Here is a 27,734-nt window from a genome sequence, read left to right as displayed (position 1 = left end):
TTTCATCTACTTCTTTGGTAGTGGTGGAAGAAGTATTCCTTTACTTGAACAAAATTAGAAATACTATATGTAAAAATATCCATTGCAAGTAAAAGTCCCAAAGTCAACATGTTACTTAAGTAAAAGTACAGAAATATTATCAGTAAAATATACTCAGAGTATCGAAAGTTAAGTACTCAATTCGCGGAATAGCTCCTGCATTATTATAGAATATTATATTTTTCTATTTCTATTGTAAATGAATACATGTAAGAAGATTTTAATGTAGTTCTTCAGTGTGAAGCCAGTTGCAGGTAGGCTACTCGATGTTCTACTGAGTAGATTTATAGGCTAATATAGTACTTCATCATATAATTTAATTTCAGGTAAATCATATGTTTTAAGTACAATGTAACTAATAACCACAAGCATCAAATAAATGTAGTGGAGGGAAATGTACAACAGGCTAAAGTACTATCAAATGGAAATAGTCAAGTACCAGTGTGACAAAACTGTAGTAAAGTGAAATATTTGAGTAAATGTACTTCTATTCAACCACTGCTGTACGTACATAACGTACATTATTACGTTCATTAAGAGCAATTTAGGTTAAATTCCTTGACTAATGGAGCCGACAGAGAGAACTGCGGTATTTCCGACGACCCGTGAACGCATCAGCAGATGCGGGTCTTATTTGTTCTCTCCAGCAGGAGGGCGTTCCGCTGAACAACACACAAATACAGTGTGCTGAATTATGCCGGCGTTCGTGCTTCATATTTAGATGCTGTCAAAGCCTCGGTGTTTATCTCAAGAGTTAGTTCAAGTCCCGGATCCGGCCTTCCTTCATGTTAGCCCTCCTGGTGCTATCACTGCCGGGGGAAAGGCGACGGAGGAGGCCAGGCTCGAAGACATGGAGGCGAAGCGTCTTTGCAGAGGGAGTGAGCTGTAGGACGGTAGGCTCTCTTTGCGTTTCTTCCCCCGGTCACAAACAATGAAAGGCACTCGGGACATTAAGGTGTCTCCGGGTACACAGAACATCTTGGTAGCGAGCTAGTTGTGCTGTAGCTGGACGTGTTTTCCTCCCAGACGTCGTCTAAATTGTATTTTCCCTATCCACACGGACAATGATGATCTTTGCCTCAGTCCCATAATGGCTAATTTAATGCTTTACTGGACCCAGAAAAACCCCCCACAACCCCTCACTTTAACTGCAGTGTAACTGTTGGACATTTTATTTCTGTTTCATAGCTTCTTTTCAGTTTTAGTAGCATTAAAGCAGCAGGTCAGTGGCCTTCAACGTGACAAGGGACACAGCCACATACAAGAGGCGTTCAAATGTCAAACATGATGGAGGCACAACAGTGTAAACATAACGGGGACTGCAGCCAACAGTAGAAGCAATCTCTGGGACTTTACAGAGCCATTTAACAAACAGTCTCTGCAGCAAGACTCAAATATTTTAATATCTTAATGATGCTACAGAGAAATATTAATTTGCATTATTTTGTATCTGAGTAGTAGCAATACTAGTGAAAAAAAATAGTGTAAAACTACAAGTAGGTCCAGCATTTAACCTCTTAAAAAGTACACAAGCATTTGCATTAAAAAGTATTCATTATGCATTTATAAATCTCATATATTACTGGACTATAATTAGTGATGCATTTACGTGTGCATCACTGTAATGTTGCAGTTCTGAAAGGTAAATTTGAATGACTTTATATATTGCAAATCATCATTGCAGGATCTCTAAATCAACCCCCTTTGTTTTTTTATGATTTGTTTTTGTGTGCATTCTTTTCCCGCATGTAAACACATAAAAAACTTAACTTTGCATCTTTGACATTATTATTATGAATGTGGAGGTGTACTTTTGTACTTTCTTTTGAGAGAACATGTTAATAAAGCAGGGATTTGAGCTTGAGAAACAAATGCTACTGCATGTTTTCATCCAGATTATGGCACGATATCTCTGTAAATAAGTATTTGTAAGTATGTTATCAGTATTGGTTTAGTATTGTCTACAAAATATTACTTTGCATGATGTTGTATTTTCAAATCTATGCATATTTTATTCTTCCCTTTAGGTGAGGTACCACAAAAAACCCTTTGTGGGTTTCACCCTCACCTCCACATGTAAACTGTTTTTATTATTTTCTAGTCTTCTCTGTTCTTAATATTTAAATATGCAAATAAACCTAAACGTACACGTAAACTTAAGCTTAATGTATGTTGGCCTATATATCAACTCAATTTACAGTACATGTGTTTGGAATAAAATGGCCAAATTTGAATGGAAATAGCTGGAAAACGAAAACATCCGACTCACTGAGTATTTATTAAAATTAGCAGTGTTTAGTGTGGCCAATTAATTATCAAAACTAATTATGATGATATTTAATGCAGCCCAAATTATTTCCTTGGGCGTATTGTTCAAGCATTTGTATTAAAAGTAAAACTGAAAAAAAAAAAAAAATCTTTATGGTTATTTTGCTTTAAAGTTCAAAGATTCGTAGTAAGTCAGCCAAGATATTTAAAATATTTAAATCAGTCTTAATATAATCTGAAATCTAATGTTTTTCTAATTATATACGTTAGTTCTTGATGAGATTTCTTTGCAAAATATTAGCTTAAAAAGGAATGTCATGAAAAACTAATAACTGCAAGTAGTCCCACATTTTGTCTTGAGGGAAAATTAATTACAAATCAAAACAAACCTTTATCTGTTGTACAGTGGACTAAATGAGCAAATTAAGAATTATTATTATTGCATTGAAAAAATACTCTAGAGAAATACTTTTAAGCACATCAAAGAAATAAAACAACAGTACTCTGAGTAATGTGTTCTCGATGTTTAGTCTTGGTGAGTAGTCGTGCTGCTGCATTTTGGATCATCTGCAGTTTGTTTTAAGATTTCTCTGAGAGGCCTGAGAACAAGTTATTACAGTAGTCAAGTCTGCTGAAGATAAAAGCATGTCTGTTTTATCATGTATGTATCATAAACTTAGAAATGCAAATTATTCTGAATTATGTAACCAAATTAGAAGTATTATATGAATTAAAACTAGATGTTTTCTCTTTGCCTTTCCAGTGGTGATTTCTCCGGGGGTGTTGGCACTCCTAGAATGGACCCTGCTCACATCGGAGGGGATATGTCACCTTTGTATGTGCCAAGAAAGAGGAAATCTATCCAGTCACAACCTAAAAGTGGAGTGCCATGTCCAGGTAAAGAAGCAGGTATCCTTTATTTGAATCACTGTGATCAGGGTGCAGCTGATAGGCAGTAAACAAATATTGTCTCCTACAGTTGTTCAGCGAATACCAGAGAGAACCTGTGAATTAAACTCCGTTGGATATCCCAAGGTGAGAATGAACTCATACAGAATATGCATCCTGTTGCATGCAGTGATGTTGTATTTAAGCAAACTATCCAGAGGTTATCAGGAAAATCTGTCGACTTTGATCTCTACTTCACAGTTGTGTACTTGAATGTTTCAGAATGACGAGTCTGAAGCCCAGGATGCTCTAAAGATGAAGAGAACGTACGGCAGAAAAAGGTAAGACACTCATAGATTTGTTGCTTTGTCGATTGTAGATTAAATTACTTTTTTATTGTCATTTTTGACATAATAAGTACAGATATATTGTTTTGTTTTTGTTTTTTTGTTTTTTTTAAGGTACGAGGACCTCCAGAGTGTTCCCATAGGAACTGTAGATTACCCAACCACCAGCTGCTCAGTGATGTCATCAGGTGGCCTGGCCAATGGGGCGGACCCAGGGTCCATGGCTCCGCCCTCTGCCAGGCTGCCTCCAAGACTGGTGGCGAAGGACGTGTGGCCCCAAGGCCCCGACACCAGCAGGGAGCCTCAGGACCACAGCTGGAACTCCAGCAGGGACAGAGGCCCCGACGCCTGGGCCCCGGGTAGAGACAGACCGCAAGAGCAGGTCTGGAACTCCGGCAGGGACCGAGCGGGACACTCCAGTCAAGACCAGACGTGGATTCCAGGCAGGGACAGGGCTCATACCGGACCGGACCAGGCGTGGATGACGGGTCGGGACCGAGGTCCGGAGCAGGGCTGGGCAGCAGGCAGAGATAGAGGCCAGGATCAGGCCTGGAATGCAGGCAGGGATCCGGGAAGAGACAGGGCCTCCTCTGGGCCGGAGCAGACGTGGGGGACTGGCAGAAGCCAAGACCAAGGTTGGAGCAACACGAACAGAGACAGAGAGCATGTCTGGAGACCTGGTATGTACACACACTGACTTTGCATCAGCCTTTTGTGTGAGTGTTTTGTGGTTGTTCTTGCATGCATATATAAGAGAAAAAAATGTGTTGGTACATATGGAGTGAGGTGTTTAAAGATTCTTCTTGGATATTTTGCGGGTTACTTTGGAGACTGATTTTTTTCTGCATGTTACGTTTGAAGACTTGAACATGAAGAAAGTCCAGAGAGTGGAAATGGAGCGGAGCCCACCTGTTAATAACTTCCCACAGCCACCAGAGGGCAGAGACTCTTGTAAGTCAACATCTAGTCTGATATTTAATGGGTCTAGAGTGAGACACACACTTTTGAAAGCTTTTTAAAGGAGTTGTATCCACTGTCATCAGGGCGTAATACTAAAAATCTGCCCTAATGAAACACCTGGCAGCAGCATTATGATAAATGTTTGGATGGACCCACTGGCAGTATTATTGTTTGGTCAGTAGAGGGCACTTTTTACTTTCATGTCAGTGACAGCGCCATCATTTTGTCAACTTCACTGATGTTATCGTGAACCTACCAACATAAATTATATGTAGTGTTATTAAGACAAAATTAACTGAGCAATAACAGTTGTTATATTTTTGGCAGCCTCCTGTGCAGACTAGTCATTAAGTCCTGCTGCAGGGTGTAACTGAAACTGTTTGCACAGGAGGAAGATAATTGCAGTGTAGTAATCTTTTTATATTGAGCATAATGAGGGTAATCAATATGTAGGGTTTGATAGTTTGGATGATAAATAGCAGAGATGCAGATTGAATTTCTTAAATTAAAATCAGGATTTTTTTTAATGACAGCAACAGAAAAAGCAGTTAAATATTAGAACAGAATTAAATCTAATTATCTTATGTGAATATTTCAGGTTCAGATGCAGCCAGTGTTGGAGAGGCGTCGACAGCCCAACCCAGCGAGGACCAGAAACCCCCCATCCTCTCCACCAAGAAGGAGCCTCCTACCTACCCTCCAGGTGAGACAACCAATGCTGTTAATATTTAAGTAGGAAACCTGTTCACCCTTTGTTTTTCTCCTCTCTGTCTCAGCTTAAACTATTCTTCCCAGGATGAAAAAAATTAAGTTTTTTTTTTTGTCTTTAATTGATTGAAATTGTTTGTCAAGGTCAGAAAATAGATTAACACATGAAAATTTTGAATAAGGTTGGGTTTAACCTTTTATTAACGTAGAAAAAGGAAGTATTTTTTTGATGTAACATAAAGACTCTGACCTTAAAGGGATAGTTTGGATTTTTTGAAGCAGGGTTCTATCAACGTATTTCTGCATAGACAGCATATTACGTACAGTAGATGTCAGTCTGCACAGCCCCACTTTGGAGAAGCAGGCTGGGGGTTAGCAATAAACCATATATTAGCCACCTGAAAAAGTCCCAACTTAAACAGTGAATATCAGTTTAAGTGTATGCTATATTAAGAGTATTTTCGGCACTTAACCTTTCTGTCAGACAGCAATTTCCAAGGGGGAACTTAAGTTGTTATATTGCTCTCTTTAAAGCCAGACTCCACTGAGAAAAACAACGATTTAACATCTCTGAACACTGAAGCTGCTGGTCGATCACTCAATCAATTATTTTGTTTGTGTTTCTGTGCGACTTGGGTGTATAAAAGAGTTGGTTCAGATTCGTCAAAGTCACACAATAACACAAACTAACTAACTGATCGAGGCAGCAGTGGACCAGCAGCTCCTGTTTTAAGAGAGCCAAAATTACTGATTTTGTCAGTGGAGTCTGGTGGCTTTGAAGAGAGCATGGATGTGGAACTGAAGCTGTTAATGGCTTCCCCACTGGAACGGGCTGTCTGATGGAAAGATATAGCTGTGAAAATACTCTCAATACAGCATACACTTAAACTGATATTGACTGTTACAGGTGGGACTTTTTAAGGTGGATAAAATACATTTTGTTGCTGACCCCATCCACAGCAGTAAATTGCTTAGCTTCCATGTCAAACTTGGCAGCCGGTTTCTCCAAACTGGGGGCGTGCTGACTGACATCTACTGTATGTAGTACACCAACTATGGATAAGTACCTCATAGAACCCCACATCAAAAAAAATCTGAACTGTCCCTTTAAGTCAGAATACAAAGTGACTTCAGATGAGCTGCTCCTCCTCCTGAAACATTTCTTCTGTGCAAATTTGAATATTTATTTGTCAACATCCACCAGGAAGTCAAGAGGAGCGTTGGCAGCTCCAGATTGTGGCCAAAGGCAGAGTCACCTGTCCCAAGTGTAAAAGTGTGAGCAGGAAGACTGTGGAGGGGCTGAAGAAGCACATGGAGAACTGCAGACTGGTGAGCACGCTGTGTTTGAACACTACATTTGTCTGAATTAAATTAATCAAGTTGGTTATATACACGCTTTATAAATTGTCACATATGACACAACTTGAATTCATTGTGTGCAGCAACCCTTTACCTGTCAGCACTGTGGAAAACAGCTGAAGTCTTCAACAGGGATGAAGTATCACATCATGGCTGACCACAGCCATCTGGTAAGACCAATCAGCTCTACACCTAACTGTCTCTACTTTCTTCTATTTTTAGACTTTTCACACTGAATAAATTCCTCAGCAAGCAGCATGATCTTGTAAGCCGTGTAGTTGTGAGGAATGGTGCAGATTTTTCCAGTGTCATGGGTGTATTACTGACCTCTGGATAAACAAAGCTTTCTTTGAAGTGGAGTGTTTGCTTGCATCTTACATAATGTTTGTCTCATTCATAAATACAGTTGTCACTGACAATAAAAACACACTCTCTTTTTTAGCCCTCAGCAGAAGATGCCAAGGACCTGGATGATCGTGCCATTAAAGACAAGCTGCGCAAAATCCTGAAGAGACTCGGCAAATTAAAATGCTCTAAAGAGGTAAAGTAACAAATCATATTCATTTACGATAGGAGGTTTATTAAAATGAGATGAAAAATGATGATGATTCTACAGTAAAATCTTTTTTTCTTCCTTCAGGGCTGTAACGCTGCCTTCACCAGTATCATGGGCTACGTGTACCACATGAAGAAGTGTGGGAAGGAGGAGTCTGAGCTGGAGAAGATGCTGCTGAACTGCTCTCACTGCGGGAAAACCTACAAGTCCAAGGCGGGTCTGGAGTACCACCTGAAATCAGAGCATGCTCCTGTGAGTCGTGTGTTTTATTTCATGTGTTCATTCAATCACAGTGGAGAAGGGGCAGGACAAATACCACAAAGACCAACAGTCAAGTGTTAAATGAAAAGAACAACAATGGAGGAGAAATATGTTAATATATTGTATATACATTGATATTTTTTCTCTCATGAGCTCATATAGAATGGTGGGTCCGTCCTCTCTCCCTACATGCTTCAGCTTTCCCTTCATCTAGAGCAAGGGCCAGATCGAGTACGCTACCTTGTGCCCACATTTTTACTTTGCCCCAGTATTCTGTATCATAGCAACCAGACACAACCAAAGTGTCTCAGTTGAAAAACACAGTGCCTCCAAAGCTCCCAACAAGGCATTCCCTGAGGGCACCTTACATTTTCAACCTGGAGAGAAACACTTTGGTGGACATGGCCCCTAACAATTTTAAGCCATGTGACATACTCTTAAAATGTCCCCCCTCCTGTCACCCAGACGCCCCAGAAGAGTGAAGAAGATGAGGCACTGAAGGCCCACAGGGAGGCCAACCCGGAGAGGACAGCCAGCGGCAGGGTGCAGCGAGCATCAGCCCAGGTGGCAAACTTCCACCTGGCTGAGATCGCCAACAACGAGCTGCCCAAAGACTGGCCCAAGAGGAAGTTCCAGTCAGACCTAGTGCCAGATGACAAAAAGGTAAGGGAAGATTGGCTTTAAATGCATATGTGAAGTTGCAGGATATATAATGGCATTTATGTTTACTGGAACTGAAAGAAGTTGGTGCACCTCTTTTCTTCTTGGCTTTCACACTTTCATTAACCTCCTCTTATCCATGCTGGCCTCTGCAGTTAAAATACGCCCGACCAGGCCTCCCTGCCTTCAGCCAAGAGGTGCTGCGGAAGTGGAAGAATGAGGTGAAGCTGCAGAGGAAAGTTCAATGTCCCAACCAGGTAGGACAACAGTACACTCACACTGCCAGGGTTATAATTTAAGATCACAGTTTTATTCATTTGTTTATGTGTTTATTTGTTTCCTGTCTTGCTATGATCACTGCTGTGTGTGCAGCCTGGTTAGAGGAACAGGATGACAAGACTTTGTGTATAATAAGGTATAAACTATACAGTAGACAACGCCTCAGCCATGGGGAGCATCCTGCTGAAGAAAAATGATTCCTTTCCGTGAAGTATTACAAAAGTGGAACTGATACATTTGCACAATTATAGAGTTATTATTAAATTTCCAGTATGTAGGATTTAGGGACATCTGTTGGCAACTATGTTTTCATTAGTTTTTAATCACCTTAAAGTAAGAATCGTTGTGTTTCGTTACCTTAGTGATCTGTTTATGTCTACATACAGAGCAGCTCCTTTTCTTTGGAGTCCACAGTGCTTTTCTACAGTAACCCAGAACAGACAAACTAAAGACGGGCTCTAGATAGGGCTATTGGAGTTTCAGTGATTTTGCATTGTCCACCAAAGTTCTCCTACATGCTTGACACATGGGGAGAAGTTTCAGTTCTAAAACCTCACCACTAGATGTCACTAAATCCTACACACTAGACCTTTAAGTTTATTTGTGTGCTCTATGTGTTCATTAATTTTTTTGTTCTACTAGATTTACCATATTTCAGTAGAAGTTTGGTTTGGTCCTTGATATTTGGAATTAATTGTCTCTCTATTTCATATTTCTTTGAACCCCAGGTTTTTTCCCTTCGTCTAAATTTATTTTTAAATCACAGAATAGGATTAAGTCTCTTTATTGAAGTGCACAAATCATGATGTAACTTCATCTGTGTCTCCCTCAGGGTTGTGGCTCCACCTACACCAGTGTGTCTGGACTGAAAGCTCATCTGGGACTCTGCACGAGGGTAGGCCAGCTTTTTTCTTTATCTCTGAAACTAAATATGCAGTTCATGAATGTAACGTGTGGCACGGTGGTGCAATGGTTAGCATTGTCGCCTCACAGCAAGAGGGTTCTTGGTTCAAATCCGGGGTGGGGAAGCCCTTCTGTGTGGAGTTTGCATGTTCTCCCCGTGTCAGTGTGGGTTTTCTCTGGGTACTCCGGCTTCCTCCCACGGTCCAAAGACACGCAGGTTAACTGGTGGCTCTAAATTGGCCATAATTGTGAATGTGAATGGTTGTCTGTCTCTATGTGTCAGCCCTGTGATGGTCTGGCGACCTGTCCAGGGTGTACCCTGCCTCTCACTCAGTGTCAGCAGGGATAGGCTCGAGACCCCCTACAACCACTAACAGGATAAGCAGATACAGAAATGAATGAATTCATTGTAACATAAAAGTGCTTATTGTGGTTAGTGGCAGAGTAAAAGAAACTATACATAGGAAATTAAAAATTGAAACATTCTAAAATGTTCTTCAATTTTATCTGAAAATAAGAAACTCTAGTGATTTGCAATAAGTATTTAAAAACAAACAAGTTTTCACATGTTGCTCTTGGTGGCCTTTTTCCAAGTATAGGGTATTATTTTTGTCAGCGTTTTTACTGAATTAGGCATACATACTTACGAGATTAATTCAGGGTTTTAGAGACTTTGTGGATTTGTCAGACTAATCCTTCATTAATTCTTCAGTTTCTTTCAACCACAGATTTTTACAAAATGATTAGTAAAATCACATTCTCTACTTTCCTAACCACAGTACAGCTTATTCCAGAGCTTTATAATCATTTTATGGCTCTGTTATTTCCTTTGATGTCATTTCAGGGCGACTTTGAGGCTGGGAAATACAGATGTCTGATCTGCAACAAAGAGTTTAACTCTGAGAGTGGAGTGAAATACCACATCAACTCTGTCCATTCACAGGTAACCAAATAGTTCACCAGTATGTTCAGCTTCTCTGCCTATTTGTAGGTGCCATTTGAGACTTGTGTTTTCATTCCTGCTCGCCCTGCTGTTTGTCTCTCAACAGGACTGGTTTGTGACAAACAAAAAAGCCTCCAAGAAGTTTGAGAAGTTCCTCAAAAGCCAGCCCAAGGAGTTTGCCCACAATGCAGACAAGCAGATCGTGGATCACTACTACCATCACCATCACCTCCAGCATCATCAGCACCACCACCACCATCAGCAACAGCAGCATCAGATCCAGCACCAACCCATGCAGCAGCCTCTGCAGCCGCTGCACCACCTCCAGCATCAAACCCAGCTCCTCCACCCAGAGCACCAGAACCTCCCCCCACAGGTGGACACCCAGCTCCAGCCGCAGATGCTCCACTACACCCCTTTAGAGCCTCCCCCCGGACCGATGTGGGTGGACATGGACCGGGGAGGAGCCGTGCCGGAAACAGAGCAGGCTCCGGTGGAGATGGAAATGGCGGATGTTGCCAAATGTGCAGAGGACAACGACGGGATAGCGGAGGGGAAAAGGAGAGAGAAGGGGGAGAGAGGAGGAGAGAGGGGGAAGGCAGATGGGAAGCGGAAGGATTGCTTTGCTTTCAGTGGCGGCGGCAGCGGTGGCGGCAGTGGAGGCAGCAGCAGCAGTAGCAGTAGCAGCAGTAATACCGGCAGCTCGTCCAGCGAATCGGAGGTGGAGCAGCAGGACAGGCAGAGACAGATTGACCAGTGGAATCTGAAACGGCCTGGCAGCATGGAGCCCCACCCTGAGGCTGGGAAGGGACAGAGGAACACTTAAACACACAACTAAAAGTCACACTTAACACTCGTAACGCATCAGAGCTGATTTTAACAGAGGTAGAAAAAGATACCACCGAGTATCTATCCCTACGTTACTAACTGTGACGTAGAAGAAAACAAACCTGCGTTTTTAACAAGACAAACAGGTGAGGAGGCAGCTGACGACAGAGCTACAAGAATCCTTCAAAAGAACCTCACAGAGTCAGCGTGGATATGAGATGAGACACAGTTGTGGTGTAGGTTTCTCTGTCTTGAGATGGTTGTCACTGTATAGCCAATGTAGTATACTGTTAACTGTGTGTTTATCTGTAACAGATTCTTTTCAACTTTAAATGTGTCTTATTCTTTTAAAAAAAAAGTTTGATAAACCCTTCCTGTCTTTCATGTTTACCTTAAAAGGAAATAGTTACTTTAACCTTAAGAGAGGCTGCTACAGTAGAGTATTTTATTAGACTTGTCTAGTCGCTCTCTCTCTCTCTCTCTGAAAAGATTTTGTGCCTCTTAAGTATGATCTGTATAACTTCATACTACTCATCATCACTTTTATTTACAACTGATTGGCTTTTTTTTTTTTTTTTTTTTGGACTATACAATGGTGGAAGTGTCACTTTATGGTAAAATTAGAGAGAGAAAGGATTCCCCCTCTACCCCAATTCCTCCTGTACCATGTGTCTTGACATTGAATGCAACTTGATTCATGGCTGGCATCACGTTGCCATCCTTGAGGCAAGTCCGCTGGCAGCTTGATGTAACCTTTTGTGCAGTGTGTGTGCAGGTTTAATGTGGAAACAGACAACTTTTCAGAGTCACCATCCTAGGGTTTCCAAGGGGTATTATTGTTGCCGTAGCTGCTGCAAAGACAACCGGATTGCTTTCCTGGCAACTACCACAGTTTTCAGTTACTTTACAATTTCCACTTCTGGGAATAGTGACTGCAAAGACCTTACATTGATACTCTTTAGTAACTGGAGTTAGCTCCTGATAGCTACCTTGCAAAACAAAAGCGATTTCCTCGTCCTGTTTTCGTTCTGCAATCCGACGCACTTCATTTGTGCTGTAAATCGAGTCTTTGCTTTCCCAGATCATACCCAGTGACAGAATTGCATAGTTCACGTTAGTGCTTCTTCAGAAGCTCCGATAACATCTCTAACGTTATTTACCTTTCATTATTATCATGGTATAGCTCTGTTCCTTGTGGGCAAGGATGTGGAAGCGGGAGTAGCCTGAATAGTGTTGTGTGGCTCAGTCCGCTTTGTTTGTTTCCCCACGTACAGAGCCAGGATTGTTTTCAGTGCACACACACAGCAGACAGCTAGCAGAGTGTAAGAAGATATTCACTGACCAGAATGTATTGGAATAAAATCACATACTGGACCTTTAAAGCAAAAACTTGTCTGTTTCCACTTTAAACTGGAACATATGAAGCAAATCCATGGCAAGGAGTTAAAGCCTCTTTATTACATGTTAAAGTAATAGTTCAACATTTTGGGGAACACATGACTCTTGTTAAGCACAGAACAACAGCTAAACACCTCCACCTACAATGTCTCCAGTTAAAGCACAGCATACCTCACTGTGATGACAAGACTCCAGGAAGTCACAGCATCCAGCTACGAATGAGATACACTCTGTTTATTGGAGAGTATTTTTTTAAGTCTTCACACTAAGCTAAGCTAAGCTAAGCTAAGCTAAGCTCACTGCCTCCAGGTTATGGCTCTATAAGTAAAGCAGACATAAATCTGATGAAGAAAGCCAATCGGATTATTTCCCCAAATGCTGGACTATTCCTTTAAAAGCAGCGTCAGCCAGCTCACGTCAGCCTACCTCACGATATTGTGCTTGTAATACTCTCAACACCCAGTTTCCAAAGAAACCGAAAACAACAAAATAAGTTCAGAAAAAAAATCTAAATGCTTCATGTGATCACTTACGGTTTAAAATTGACTCCAGTAGTGTGTGAAGCCAGTCTCTGTAGTTGTTCAGATGTGTTCCTGTGATCTCTTAAAAGATGTCAAGATGTGGGAATCTTTGCAGTAATCGATTTTGGTTAACAAAACTCAAAGTCCACTTAATAGCTTTTTCTAAAACGTTTAGTTGCATCTTTTAATTTTCCTCAGTGAATGAAGCTCCGTTTTCATCACACGATCGAAGCATGATGACTATAGAGCAGTCTACATCTGCCGAAGAACACCACAAGATGTGTTTGAAAGCTCTGGGAAGAGCTAGTAAGTGGACCTTTAATTTTTAATTTATTTTATTTTATTTTATTTTTATTTATTTTTTTTTAGGTCAAACTGCTTTCACTATGTTAAGATGAAACTTTTACACATTTAAAATTGCTTTTAAACATTCCACGCAGGAGTTTTATCAGCAGGGAAACAAAGTAAAGCACATAAATATGATTGGTTCTTCTAATGACTGATCACATAACAACAGCCAATCAATGTGACTGCCAACATGTTAATGGGCTGCTGGTGACTCTAAATTAAGGAAAGCTAACATACCAAGCATTTAATATGAAGGGTGGCTGTTTTTTCTTTTCTGTTCATTCTTCACAGACAGACCTGTTTTCGTCCGTCTCACAGAATATTTAACCGATAGCATGTAGCCTAATGTTTATGTACTCGGCATTTTGTATCTGCTATAGTGACGTATGGTTATGGATGGTTGTCAGTCATTTGTTTGTGATGTTTTAACACTATTTTTTTTCCACAACTTTATAGCATTTATGAATGTATTTGGTTATTGGTTTCCCCTCTGTTGTGCACTTCCGTTAGGTTTTCTTCTAAAAGCAAAGGATAATTAATTTACCATTTGCGTTCATTTGAAACCAGAAACAAAGAGGAGTTTCCTTTAATCTGTTAATCTGTCTTAAACAAACTATGTAAAAATTATTCTGTTAAAAATATTTACCGTACCTGATTCTGTTGAAAGTGCTTTACTCTTCATTGCCCTCCATCAGATGCCTTTCGAAAGAGTTTAAAATAGAAAACCTCCTACATGGGAAGTATTTCAATAAGCATGACTTTAACATTGATGTCAAGCAGTGCAGTCATCTCTTTATGAACACTCGCTTACTGTGCTCAGTCATTTCACTCAGTGCTTAGTGATGAGAATGTTCTTTATTTGGAGTCCAAGCATCAGTGGGGTTAGAACCCTAACTTACTTGTTCTGGCTTTATGGCGTTATTTTTTTCAAGATAGAAGTGGTTATGCAGGTGTTCAATGGTGTAAAAGCCAAATTTTCATGGGAGCTTAGTTGACCAACAGACGCGTTATAGTACCCATTAAAGCCGTTTTCAGCCATTCTTTTGGTTCCTGATTGCCTCAGGTCAATGGGCTTGTTCTGAATTTTGTTGGTGCTTGGACTCCTGTATAGTTGCTTGCAAATCTAGTTTATATTTTATTTTTACTTTAACCGTTTATTTCACCAGGATGGACGCTCTCACTGCCACTGCTACTGTTACACAGTGGTCAAAAAGTACTCCGATCTTTTACTTAAGTAAAAGTAGCAATACCATGGTGTGGAAATACTTTTTTACAAGTCATACTTACATTAGTTATATTTGCCGAAACTGTTATTATGTCCTGACAGTAGTACGTGAGACAGATAATCTGTTAAAGAAATCAGATACCTCCCAGTGCTCCTAATGGCATTTGCAAGAATCATGAAGTAAAACAACCAATCAGAGCCAGGAAGAGTCTCAAACACAGTGTTAATAACTGCTCATGCGCATGTTGTGCCCGAGATAAAACGAGAGTAAACATCAGTGTTGCTTTTCTGAGATGGACAGAGCTACGAGACCTAAAAGGATTTAACTGCCGGCTTTAGCGATTTCTTTTTAGTTAGCCTTTTGTCATTTGTCTTGTTCTTTTTACATGTCTTTTTCTTGTACATCAGTTTAGAATCCTTTTAGGTCCTGAAGCTCTCCTCATCTCAGAAAAGCCAGTCTGATGTTTACTGTTTGTTTTTTTATTTTTTTTTAATCTCGAGCACAGCGTGTGCAAGAGCAGTGACTGACACTGTGTTAGAGTCCTCCTGCCTCCGATTGGTTGTTTACATTCAGGTGCGGTGGATTCTTGCAAATGTCATTAGGAGCACTAGGAGGAGCCAGAGGAACCGGAATTTTTCACAGATTAATTATTTAATGTACTACTGTCAGGATATACTGACAGTTTAAGCAAATACAACAAAAAGTTACTTTTATAGTTACTTGCTGTAGCTTTAAGTAAAAGTATGAAAGTATTAGCATCAAAATATACTTATACACGCCAAAAGGACTCATGATGCACACTGGCAAAATAACATATGATAACATTTGGTTATGATTAGTAATGCATTAAGTACTTTTACGTTGTCAGGTGGTAAAAGTTGGGCACATTTAAAGACCTGCTAGCTAAGCTAACTAAGCTAGCTAAGTCTTATGTTAACCTACAATAATACATCATATTATTTGATTATATTTTGTATTATTAATCTGACATTTAAAGTTACTTGTAACTATAGTTATCAAATGAAAGTAGTGAAGTGTATGCATAAAGTAGCAGAAAATGAAATACACAAGTAAATTTCAAGTACCTCAAAGTCTACTTGAGTACAGTACTGGAGAAAATGTACTTAGGTATTATCCACCACTGCTGTCCCGTTACTTTTGTCTCTATCTTTGGTGCTAACAAGTTATTACATCATTCCCTCATGCTAAATATCCAGTACTTCTTAATAATAAGTGTCAGTCAGTTGTTTCCAGTCTTAATGGCTTGCGACCCCTTGGAATTAAGCAATATCTACTTGCAACCCATTGTCAGTGGTCATGAGTTATAACCAAGTCAAATAGTTCCTGTTGATTATTGTCTCAAAACGTACTCAATCGAAAGTGTAAAAGCTTTTGGAAGCTGGCTTGAAGTTTCCTTGCTGTTGAAATACTTCCCATGTCCACTTAACGCTTGTGACCAAATCTTTATCACCGTGCATGCACTTTGAACTGTTTGATGGCACAAGGGAAAGTATCGCTCAGCATTAAGAGACTTTACCAATCGTCTGTTTTATCATTGAAAAAAAAGGTTCAATATTTGAGTGGCATTTTGCTCAAAATCATAACAGTAATTCAATACGTGAAACGTCATATTTTTATGTGTTCACAGTCATTCGCACCTTGTGTCTTCCTGCTGTTAGTTTATTTACAGTAGCATCTCTTCATCTTAATGCTGGAGCACCGTTCTGTAATCCAGATTTAGTCAAAAACAGAAAGCCTGTGTTGTTATCATTTTTGTATCTTAGTGCCAACAGAGGAGTCGTCACCAACTGTAGGCAATAGAACCAAAACAGCAACATTATCTAACTGAATTTTATCAATGCTGACCAGTTTTCACAGTAGAGAGGACGAATGAGAGGCATTAAAAACATTTCCAAACACTGGGGTCTGACTTTTGAAAGTAGTGTTATTAACCATGCTGTAAAGGGGCTTTGTGATTTGATGAAGAATGACAATAATGTTGCGATGTCTTGTGCCCCGATCGTTACCCTCCATTGAGAAAATATACAGTATATACAACGTAGGCCAGATTTGAATAAAGGTTCAGTTAGTAGTCTTGTATCATTTGTAAAAACTCAAAGAAAGCACTTAATTTTTTTCCATTTTGTGAGACATAATTTATATTCAAGTGAACCTAGTTACTTTCTCAGCCAGTGTTACTTTACAAATCTGTACATTTAATATGTTATTACTTGTTTTTTAGAAGTTACGTGCTGCTATTTCATAATACCAGCAGTGTTATAACCACAGATGATTAAAAGTTTAATTCATGGTCATTTCTGGCTCTGTGTCTTCAGTTACAATGACGTAGGGACTGTAAGCTGTCATAAATACCATCAGGAAAGAGACTCATGACTAATGTTTTAGACACACATTATTTGAAAGGAATGAAATTCAATAGAATATAAAGGTAAGTTTAAACTGAATAAAACAGAAAAATATTAAATTACAGTGCAGTGAAAGATATCAACTATCTATTGAAGATAACAGAAATAGCCCTTTTCTATATTGGTTTATGAATGATCCTTTATATCCATATGAGAACTTTGATATTTTGTATTATGTTTAATAACATGTTACAATATCATAGGATCATTAAAAAAAATAAAAGCTAAATTTCAATTTACAAGTAAACTTTTTCATGCAAACAAATGTTATTTAAAGTCCAAAAATGTTAAGTATCAAAAGTAAAAAATTGCTTCTCATAATGCAGAATGACCCTTTGGATTATGTGTTTGGATTAATATTAGTAATGATGCAGTAATTTCTCAGTTTATGTACAATACCTCACCATGTGTTAAGTATTTGTTTGATTAAAATTCTACACTGGACTTTAAATATGTTCTTTAATGGATAACACCACCTAAATTAAGAATTGCAATAGACATTTTGTCATTTCCATGGCCTAGGAAAGTTCAATCAATATTTGTGAACATGAGCTGCTCTCTCTCAAAGCCAGAAACATGAGATTTAAGTCTCAAACTTGTGATGTCATCAAGTAAAAAGTCCAAAGCTGCTCCACAGAAAATTAATGTGAGCCACATTTGGTGGACCCCTGCAATATTTGTTTGTTTTTTTCTACGCAAATAAGCTTTTTTATATGATAGCAATCTCAGTTCTGAAACAGAAAATGTTTCTATATAAGCCCACCCATTCCCCTGGGTTCTCTCACTGTCATCTAGAACATCTTTCATAATTCATTGTATATGGTGCAGCTCCAGACTTTATACTTGATGGAATCACAAATTTGAGTTTTAGCACTCTAGCTTTTGGATTTGGGACAGAGTTGTTTATGTTTACTAATAATTTTGGACTGTCTTAGACGATAGGAATAACATGTCTACATTTTCAAAATGGGCATAGCGCTCCTTTAAAGACTTAATTCTAAACAACCTGAAGTACTGGGAGACACACAGTTTGAAAGTGTTTGTGTGTGGTTCTGCGAATCTGGCTTAAAACTTAAGCTTTCTCAGTCTGCTTGTTCAAGATGTTCTTGAAGATACTTTGAATAAAAATGTATATTTGAATATCTATAATTAACTGATGCCAAAGAAAGCAGCTGTGCAACATTTTTTTTCTGCATTGAGTACTTTTACATTGATTTGCATTAATTGTATATTTTCATGATTATGCTTTTATTAAAAAGAATGTTTAATGCATGATTTTGTTTGTGACAGAGTATTATTACATTATTGTTCGAGTACTTTTGCCCAGGTAAAGGATCCACAGCTGGTTTGATGTACTGTATGACCTCCAGCTGGTTCATAGTGAGGATTGAACTCACGACTGCAACAGTGGAAAACAGGTGCAGTACCATTTTCTGTTGGTAGGGGGCGGTGTGGGTCACCATGCTGGTACTGTAACATGGCGGTCGGATGTAAGCAGAATGTGAGTTTCAGCTACCGGAATCAGTGGAAACAACGCGGGTGATGTTTATATTTTGCCATTCAAGAAAGAATAAGGGCTGCCCCCATAAATCCGGTATGTTTCTACGGTTCTAGTGATCTTCCACGGTGTCGTTCCTGGTAGCAGAGTTTGGGACTCGATCCCGAGTGGCCGGACTCTAGTTTCCCAGATTCGGTACGAGGCTTTTCAGCCTTCGCCACCGAGTAGGAAGCCTCTGTCCTCTGCAGGGTGAGTTTTTAACGGTAGTAATGGTGGTACTCGTAACGTCTGACGGTTACCGACCGACTTTAAGAGTGTTTCAATTACTTAACGGCAGTGTAAGAAGCGTTACACTCACCAGCCACTTTAGCCAGTTAGCATTAGCTTTGTGGTGTTAGCTCAATAGCGTGACTAGATGACGATGTAAGTCACCGGGAAAACAAATGAGTAACACACGTGTATTACTTAAATAACTATTTACTTGGTGTATATGGCATTTTTAACATATGCCGAATTAATGAATGGTTCAAAACTATTTGGCGTATTAGGTCTCTGTGTGTATATAACCCATTTACACTTGGTACAACTGAAGAAACCATAAAACTGACACAGTATTAAACGAGGTTTGGTGTGTCAGCCTTAGACAACGTGGTATCGAGGTGATATCGGTACTGTGCCTGCTCTTTCACCCCACGTTTTATTTTAAACTATTTGCAAAGCAAGCTGTCAGGCTGTGTACAATACAATAAAGATAAATAATGGTAATATCTGTTTTCTTTACACGCTGTTGAATTGTGGCTGACAACTTTGAGTCTGTCAGTCCAGACCAAAGGAGGTAGCACTGAGGTTTTCTGATGAAATATTACTGTACGTGCACAGTCACTGTATACCCTTATATGAGACAGCCTTCAGGTGTTTGTACTGTGTTCTCAGATAATGTGGTGTAGTTCATGAAAAAGGTTAATGGATGCTATGTGTGTCTTCTGTTTCTTGTCTGAGCAGCAGCAAAGCCAGAGTGAGGAGGAACTTGCTCCATGCATGAGGAGGAATCACACAGGTCCACCACAGCACAAGAAACCCAGATCTTATGGATCCCATTGACTCTGAACAAGGTTAGACAGGCTATAACATATAAATGCATTTGTTTACTTCCTATCATTAAGGTGTCATGGGGGAAAGAAGACAGAAGTGTGCACAAATTACTTATTTTTACCCCTAGAGTAATGTCAAGGTACTGTTGCAATAGCAGTGTAAGTTATGTAAACACATACCACTGTGTGTCCTAGTGCAGTGCAAAATAAACAGAAAAAGATGTAATGCAGTGTTGTGTTCATTTTGCACTTATATTTTAGAATGTTGACAGTATTATTTAATATCATGCACTGTTATTTTGGGAGCAAAAATTATCTGGTCATTTTCACAAAGTACTCCTTTGTGCTTACTGACTTCAATTTCCCAGTGACACCTGCCACATTATATTTTACTGTGTTTCAAAGTATGGTTTCTTTTTGTAAGGATGCAACCTGTAAAAGTAATATTTGGTGAGATAGTTGTGCATATTGGTCCCTTCAGCAAAGCTATACTTTCTGTCTTTTAAATCAGGGCTCCAGACTCTTTTTTTTTTTTTGCCCACGGTCCCTTAACCATCCAGATGTGAAGAATTAATGGATTTAAGAAAAAATTAATATGTTTCATTCATATGATTTGGTCAAAAGGCTCCCAGGTGGAGAGATTTGCAAGAATACTACAACATAGTATTATTGCTAGCCCCACAGAAAAAAAGATAAAAGATACAGGATTAACAGGATTGATAAATAAACTGCTGTTTCCTACTGTTTTATACCAGTACTCAGTTTATGTAAAGCACTTTATAAAGAATAAAAGCTACGTACATGTTTTATTATCAAAGTACCAGTACTTTAGCAGTGTAGTTCAGGGCAGAACTGGAGTAAATGTGGTTGGTTACTGCCATCTCTGATAGAAAATCCAAACACTGATGTGAAGTGTCTGTAACTCTAAACTCAAAGTTTAGAGTACCTCCAAATTGTACTCAGCTGAAGCATTTTCATACATATATTGGGGCGGCAGTAGCTCAGCCCATAGGGACCTGGGTTGGGAACCAGAGGGTCGCCTATTCGAGTCCCCGTCCAGACCAAAATATGCAGCGTGGACTGGTGGCTGGAGAGGTGCCAGTTCACCTCCTGGGCACTGCCGAGGTGCCCCTAAGCAAGGCACTGAACCCCCCAACTAGAGATGCACTGAATATATTCAGCTGAATATTGCAAAAAAACACACATTCGGTATTCGGCCGTGCTTTGATAACGCAATCAAACAGCATGCCATGATGGGCGGAGTAAAATGTCGGCAGTGTGGCAATCCGCCCATGCGAGCAGCCTACAGATTTCAACCAGCAGCAGAAACGAAAGGCGAATCCCACCGATTGTAGGTTGAACGGGGGTCACAGACACAGACAGTAATGTATTCCTGTCAAATACAGGATACACATTACATTACATGCGACGGATAAGTCGGCTCCCATAATATCCTCTTCTTGGCATGTGGACTTCCCAGAAGTACCTGAACAGCCGAGCTAGCCGAACACAGGTATGTGACGTGTCAGAGGAGAAACGAGCCGTTCACAGCCCACAAACCTCACCGCACTTTAGGGACTGTTCTTTACTTATGAAGGGACTTGTCAGGGGCGGAGGGTGGGTGGTTGATTCTTATTTTATTTATTTATTTTATTTTGATCCCCCCTATGTTAATCACTTATTGATGCTGTTTTTGAAGTATGAATAAGTCAATAAGTAATTTATTCCATTGAAATATCACTGATGTATTATAGAGAAGTGATTTATCTTTTTATAAATGACAAAAGGCACATCTGCCTCATTTTCGCTATGGTATCATGATACTACTCAGAACCATGATATTTTCATTGGTATCGTACCGTGGGATCCAATTTTGGCACTGTGACAACACTAACCTGGAGGGGGTTCATCTGCAAAAATTAATGAAAAACTAAACAACGGTACTCGGTATTCGGCCAAGCGTTTAATATTATTCGGCTTTGGCCACAAATTTTCATTTTGGTGCATCCTCACCCGCAATCACTCGGGGCGCCTCACCAAGGACAGCCCCCTCACTCTGACATCTCTCCACTTAGTGCATGTATAGGTTCTGTTTGTGCATGTGTGTGTCTTTCAGACCTGTGTGTAATTGACAAGCAAGAGTGAAAACATTGAATTTCCCCTCAGGGGGATTAATAAAGTAAATAAACTAAACATAAACTTATATTTATTGTAAACTTGTGTTGTCACATTAAACTGCAGTTCACTTTTTAACGCTTCTTGTATCTCTGAACAGAAACTCTGAGTCCTGTTGTGTTTACCTCTGTTAGCTTTGTTAGATGGACTCTGCTACTCACCGACTGCTCACTGCTTTCAGCCAACTAGCTTTCTTCTTGCTGATGTCAGAAAAGAGTTGTTGGTTATATTATAGCATTATCTGGGAAGAAGATGGGCCGCTACCTCAGGAACATTTCAGAATCTTCATCATTTTTTCATTGGTCACACACTAAGTAGCAAGCCAGTGATAGTGCCTAGAATAACAGCATGAGAAGACGCGCTCGATTCAGTTTGTCATTTGCTTAGTGAAAGTTAGATATATTTGCAAACATATCTTTTGTCCGGGAGGCATCCTGGGGAATTTCATTTCAAACACATTCTCTGTCATCCCTGCAACACCGTTTGTCTCAAGATGATTGAATTGATTTCTGTTCATACTGTGTGCTGTATACCTGTGGAGTAATAACATCACTCTCCTCACAGGGCCAGAGAAGCCAGCAGAGCAGTGTTGCGATTTAACACCCAGCTCCAGAGGACGTCAACGGAAGAAAAATCCAAAATATTTAGATTATGAAACTGAAGGCGTGTTTGATGTCCAAAGTTCCCAGCAAAAACCACGTAGAAAGAGCTCAGGAGAAGGAAGAGCAGCAGCTTCTAAAAGGTCTCCAGCCAAGAATAGAAAAGCTAAGACTGCCACACAACAGAGTGAGGATGGGGAAGAAGAAGAAGCAGGTGACAAAACACCTCAAGAGCCTGATGGAAAAACTTCAGAGGAAACACCTAAAAAGGCAGTGAGAGCCAAGAAGACCCCAAGGAAAAAGACTCCCGCCAAAAAAGGTCCTGCCAAAAAAACTCCCACAACTGATGGGGACCTCCCAACTGGGGAGGGTGGAGTTGTAGTTACTGTGCAGCAGGAAAATGGGACGCCAAAGCCAAAGAGAAAGTATGTGAGGAGGAAGCCTGTACAGGAACCAGCTCCAGAACCACCACGTGAGGAGGCGCAAGGGGAACCGACAGAACCCGAGGAGACCACACCAAGTGGGCGCCGCAGGAGAGGTGCTGCTAAAGCGTAAGTTACATGTAGTCAGTCATCACATTTCTACAAGAAGATGGTGTAAATAAGGTGTACATACACGTCTGTATACTCAAAAAGTAATTTATAGGTAGAGATACAGGTCAGAAGAACTTTGGTGACATCTTCAAGTGCATCTGCAAGTGTTCTCCATGCATTCAGTTTCTCAAACAGCAATGTAGTCATTCTTTATTAAGAATGTTTTTTCCCTAGGGCTTTGAAGTACCTCCAGTCTTTGGCAAAAGAAGTGTTCGCTCATCCAGGTGATGAGCCAGGCTCCCAGGCAAGGGCAAACAGTGATGTCACCCCTACAGACCAGGACTCAGTCACAGAGCGGAAAAGTCTCAAAGGAAGCAAAGGTAAAAGAAGAAAAAAAAGGAGTGCTAAAATGCTAACTCATTTTTGGGTTTTAGGACTCCTTCCTGCAGCACTCAATTACTAGACGGTTACCCAGAGCAGTGACCCCCGCAGCACATTCTGACCCTTCTGTTCCTCAATATAGTGGAAGACTGTACATGTATGTTATGTAAAAAGTCCAGTTAGCAAGGTTAACTGCTCCCATTTTTACGCTAAGCTAAACTAATCAGCTCCTGGCTCTGGCTCAGCACTGAGCTTCCAGGCATGAATTACTTTTCTTTACATTCCTACAGGGCGTAAAGGCAAGAAGAGGAAACGCTCTTACTCTGACAGTGATGCCGCAGAAGATGAGGACTTTGTTCCAGATGTTGAAGAAGATGAGGAGGTTGAGGAGATGGAAGATGAAGAAGAAGCAGAGGACTCTGACTCAGACTTGGGGACTGGTCGAAGAAGTCCACCAACTTTCTACTTCAACAAGAACCATGTAAGTAAACTTAATTCTTATTGGTTATGATCACATTTTGCTCCCTACTTTAAATATTGTGATACAGAGACTCAAGAGACAACTGGTTTAAAAAAATGTTAGCGTAGTTTCAGGCAAACTTTAAATCTCTGCTGAGCTGAAAAGTGAACATTAAAAACTGCATCAAAGGAGGAGCATTAAACTCATCCAATGTCCTTTTGTCCTGCAGACAGGCCCGAATGTGAAAACCCCCAACGGGCTCACCACCAACGTCATGAAAGTAGTTTGGGACGCCACTGACACGACCAAGAAATTGTAAGAAGCTACCGCTGCAGACTGGTTGTGGTTGTTTTACCGGATATTGTTAAAGAACCACAGGCCAACCAACATTTTTTACACATTTCTTACCACATACATTATGTAGAAAAACCAACTCTTGTCATGACGTGATTTCACCGAAGTGCAAAACTACGTAAAACAAACCCTAAAGCAACATTAAAAATCATACCATTTAGAGAGCAGTACCCTGATATTTGTTTGTGATGTGTGTATGTTTTCCAGCCGGGAGGAGCACCACAGCAGCTGGGTGTTCCCAGAGTGGGTCCCCTGCACCAATGACTGGCACCTTGTACCACAAAGGTAGTTCACCTTTATACTTTGTTTGTAATCAACAGGATAATCTAGTTTTCTACAGGAAAGGGAACTTTTAAAAGATTCAAAATAAAGCCAGAGAGCTTTTTTTAGTGAGAGGTAGAAAACTCAGTGGAAAACTGCGCTTGAAAAAATAGCTATTATTATTTTATTTAATGGGGCCTTTTGTGTTCAGTTCAATGTTCAGTTTGTTCAGTGAAAGAATGTTGGAAAGAAAGTCCTTTAATTTTTGAATTCATCAACAAATTTGTTGTAATATAACAGTATACTGAAAGCAGCACAAAGGCTTCACACTTTAATATTTGTTTATTTACTGCAGGTAATATCTCCAGAGTTACTTTTAATTACTCAATTACTACAGGAGCTGAGCTCCCATCATTTTGACTGCTTTTTTATGCCTCTGCGCCGACGATAGCTGCGGCTGGAAGTATTATGTTTTCAGGTTGTGTGTCTGTCTGTATGTATGTAAGCCTCCCTCCCATCCTTGTGAACAAGATATCTCTAGAACGCCTCAAGGGAATTTCTTCATATTTGGCAAAAATGTCTGCTTGGATGAACTGAGTACTTTTTGGTGGTCCTAGGTCAAATGTCAAGGTCACTGTGACCTTGTCCGTGTCATTCTCATGAATACAATATTGTGTGTTCTTGGAGGAATTTCTTCAAATTTGGCACAAAGGTTGACTTGGTCTTGAGGATGAACTCATAAGATTTTGATTTGGATCAAAGGTCAAAGTCGCTGTAACCTTGCATCCATCTCATTCTGGTGAATGCAATATCTCAAGAACAGCTTCAGGGAATTTCTTCAAATTCAAGATTATAGTTTTTGTATATTTTTAGGAAATGAAACATCTAACCTGAGGAAGCCATGTTGGTCGTTCTCAGCTCTTGGGCAACAGTATCTTCAACAGGGGGGCGTCGGTAGCGTAGTGGATAGTGCTGGCACCCCATGTATAGAGCCACTGCCACGCCGCAGCGGCCGCGGGTTCAAATCTGGCTCACGGCCCTTTGCTGCATGTCAGTCCCCACTCTCTCTGTCTCCCCATTTCACCCTCTGTCCTGTCAATAAAGGCAAAAAGCCAATAAAAATAATCTTTTTAAAAAAAAAACAAAAAACAGTATCTTCAACAGCTGATTATGTTTCTCGGCTGATAATCTTTGTTTGTTAACAGATGTGGTTAGTTTGTGTGCTGTTTTATTCTGAGACAAACGACTTGTCACCCATTGTCAGTCTTTGGTATGTAACAACCCCGTCAGCCGTTGTGGAGCATCTGCTGTACGGTGATGGATGTGGTAGGAATTCTTATACAAGTTAGTTATCAAAGATTTGTTATATGTGTTGTTCAGTGATGTGGAGAAATACCTGCCTCAGGAGCTTCAGTCGGCTGCTTTCAAAGTGTCCAGAGAAGGCCTCAACAAGGAGCAGACACCTCTGCAAAGACTCAGCAGGTTAGACTGAGCTTCAACCTAACTTTTAAGCATAAAGTAAAAAGCAATTGTAATTTAACATTTGAAATGATATCTTTCAACTATTAATTCGATTATTGTGTGAGTCTGGCTGTATATGCCTCAGGAAGTTTTTGTTTTGCACTTAAATACTCCATAAAGGGAGTTTGTTTTTATTGGTTTCTTTTGGAGGGTCTAAAATAAAGTTCAACTATGGTTTTGTGTTTATAACACCTCTATGTCGATGTAACTTACCAGGTTCACAGCAGTGCCCTCTCACCCGGATCGCTGGGACATGATGTTGTATACAGGTGGACCGGTCTGGGCTATGGAGTGGTGTCCTACACCTGATGGTGCTCCGGCATCACAGTACTTAGCTCTGGCCTGCCATCGAGGGATGGACGACCAGCACTATGTCAACAAGACGTACAGCGGACCTGGACTCGTTCAGCTGTGGAACTTGGGCACGCTGGAGTACAGCTGCAGGTACAGCTCAAGTGCGGGCACTGGGGTTATTTGAGGACTGATAGATAAAGCTTATTTACCTTTAAGTGTTTTACTGTGCAGTTGATTGATGCATTTGTGTTGAGTTGGCTACATCACTGTCGAGTTTATTTATTGTCTCCAGAGCTATTTTTGAATCAAATGCTTAGTCAGCCCATCAATGTTTTCTATATTAAGCTTCATCTGTGTTGTACCTCTGCAACATATTGTTTCCCCCTCATTTGCTTTGTATGATACATCTTATTCTGTATCTTTAATCCCTCCTCTGTCTCTGCAGACCAGACTCCCAGCCAGCCTTGGCCTATGGCTTGGCCCAGGACAAAGGCTTCATCTGGCATGTAAAGTGGTGTCCTGCAGGAGGCTGGGAGCTTCCCAGCTGTGGCAGAAAGGTAAGATGTTCCACTAGCATGGGTTTTTGAAATCACATCTTTGGTCTGGAGTTGCCTAAGAGCCTATACTTTGTGAGAATATTAAACCATTTGATATCTCCTGCCACCGAAGGCTCCGTTCCTGCCCAGACTGGGTCTTCTCGCAGTTGCTGCCTCCTCCGGTGTGGTCACCATTTACAGCCTGCCCCACCCTGATGCTCTGCACTCCAACAAGATGACGGCTAACTCTGGTAAGACTGTAAATATCTACAACCATTCAGTTACAAGTATTGTCACATTGGGGTATCATGGTTTTCTGTAACTCTAAAAATGACTCATAGAGTTCCTGACCAGTTCACAGCCCTGACTTGACCACATTCAGAAAATGAAGTGTGTCCTGTGTTCAGTAGAGGGCAGTGTTGCTTTTCTAAAGCCTGAAGTCAGTATGTTGGATACCTGACTCCTGCTGCAGCCTGTGAGGACACAGGACTGCAGTAAAGCAGTGCCTTAGTGGTGGTTTTTGGATCATGGCAGCATTGTAAAAATGAACAGCTGGACTGTGGGTTTGTTCACATCTTGCTAGACCCCACCCAGCTGCTGATTTTGACATTAGCTTTGCTGCAGTGTGTTACACAACTCCCTTACTCTGATTTTTCACACACCTTAATGAAAAATGACAAATCAAGTATGATTCAAAAAAACGTGAGCAAACAAATACTGTAAGGACAGATATCAGCTCAGAGGCACATCGTCTTATCCCGCCTTAAAAGAATCACCTAGAGCTTCCATCCATATTCTGCCCGCGAGAAGGCATGAATGAAGGTTGAGAATAGGTGCTTTTAGCAGGCACCATAGTGACACTGAAGCATCATGCCATCCCTGCAAGTGATTCAGTGTAATGAGGGCCCATGTGTTTACTCAGACATTTGGAGTTGCCACGAAACAGTTACCAAACATGTGATATCCATAGTCCAGTTTCCACAAATTTAACCAGCGAGTGGTCGAAAGAAGTGTATTCACACAGATTATCACATCCCATTGTCCAAAAAAGTGTCCTATTAAACAGCGCAACTAAGAATTAATCTGCAGACTTCTTTCTCAAATAATCGATTC

The 27,734-nt window shown here is 40.4% G+C and overlaps 2 protein-coding genes across 6 annotated transcripts in view; both read left to right on the top strand.

The window, feature by feature from the left end:
• The first annotated feature begins 678 nt into the window (after window positions 1–678).
• On the top strand, window positions 679–16,797 carry znf512 (zinc finger protein 512). The gene is made up of 16 exons (XM_049590429.1): window positions 679–932; window positions 3,071–3,204; window positions 3,287–3,342; window positions 3,478–3,536; window positions 3,657–4,222; window positions 4,404–4,493; window positions 5,101–5,205; window positions 6,415–6,539; window positions 6,653–6,739; window positions 7,012–7,110; window positions 7,210–7,377; window positions 7,852–8,049; window positions 8,202–8,303; window positions 9,158–9,220; window positions 10,073–10,171; window positions 10,278–16,797. Exons 2-16 carry the CDS (start codon window positions 3,105–3,107, stop codon window positions 10,995–10,997), a joined length of 2,637 nt encoding a protein of 878 aa, XP_049446386.1. The 5' UTR covers window positions 679–932; window positions 3,071–3,104; the 3' UTR covers window positions 10,998–16,797.
• A 1,601-nt stretch (window positions 16,798–18,398) lies between these two features.
• gtf3c2 (general transcription factor IIIC, polypeptide 2, beta) overlaps window positions 18,399–27,734 on the top strand; it is a 33,799-nt gene continuing 24,463 nt past the window's right edge. For all 5 annotated transcript variants that reach the window (XR_007450399.1, XR_007450400.1, XR_007450398.1 and 2 more), the window contains exons 1-11: window positions 18,399–18,665; window positions 19,419–19,528; window positions 22,247–22,832; window positions 23,049–23,194; window positions 23,486–23,676; window positions 23,885–23,970; window positions 24,217–24,294; window positions 25,651–25,752; window positions 26,008–26,235; window positions 26,531–26,642; window positions 26,755–26,872. Coding sequence is in view for 2 of the 5 variants with exons in the window: in XM_049590414.1 (XP_049446371.1) it covers window positions 19,504–19,528; window positions 22,247–22,832; window positions 23,049–23,194; window positions 23,486–23,676; window positions 23,885–23,970; window positions 24,217–24,294; window positions 25,651–25,752; window positions 26,008–26,235; window positions 26,531–26,642; window positions 26,755–26,872 (1,672 nt within the window). In the remaining 3 variants the exon portion in view is untranslated. The remainder of the gene's footprint in view (window positions 18,666–19,418; window positions 19,529–22,246; window positions 22,833–23,048; window positions 23,195–23,485; window positions 23,677–23,884; window positions 23,971–24,216; window positions 24,295–25,650; window positions 25,753–26,007; window positions 26,236–26,530; window positions 26,643–26,754; window positions 26,873–27,734) is intronic.

This window comes from Epinephelus fuscoguttatus, linkage group LG11 (genome assembly GCF_011397635.1).
Source record: "Epinephelus fuscoguttatus linkage group LG11, E.fuscoguttatus.final_Chr_v1".
NCBI classification, from domain to species: domain Eukaryota; kingdom Metazoa; phylum Chordata; class Actinopteri; order Perciformes; family Serranidae; genus Epinephelus; species Epinephelus fuscoguttatus.
Note: the sequence above shows the minus strand (reverse complement) of the source record. Positions and strands in the feature narration are given on the sequence as shown.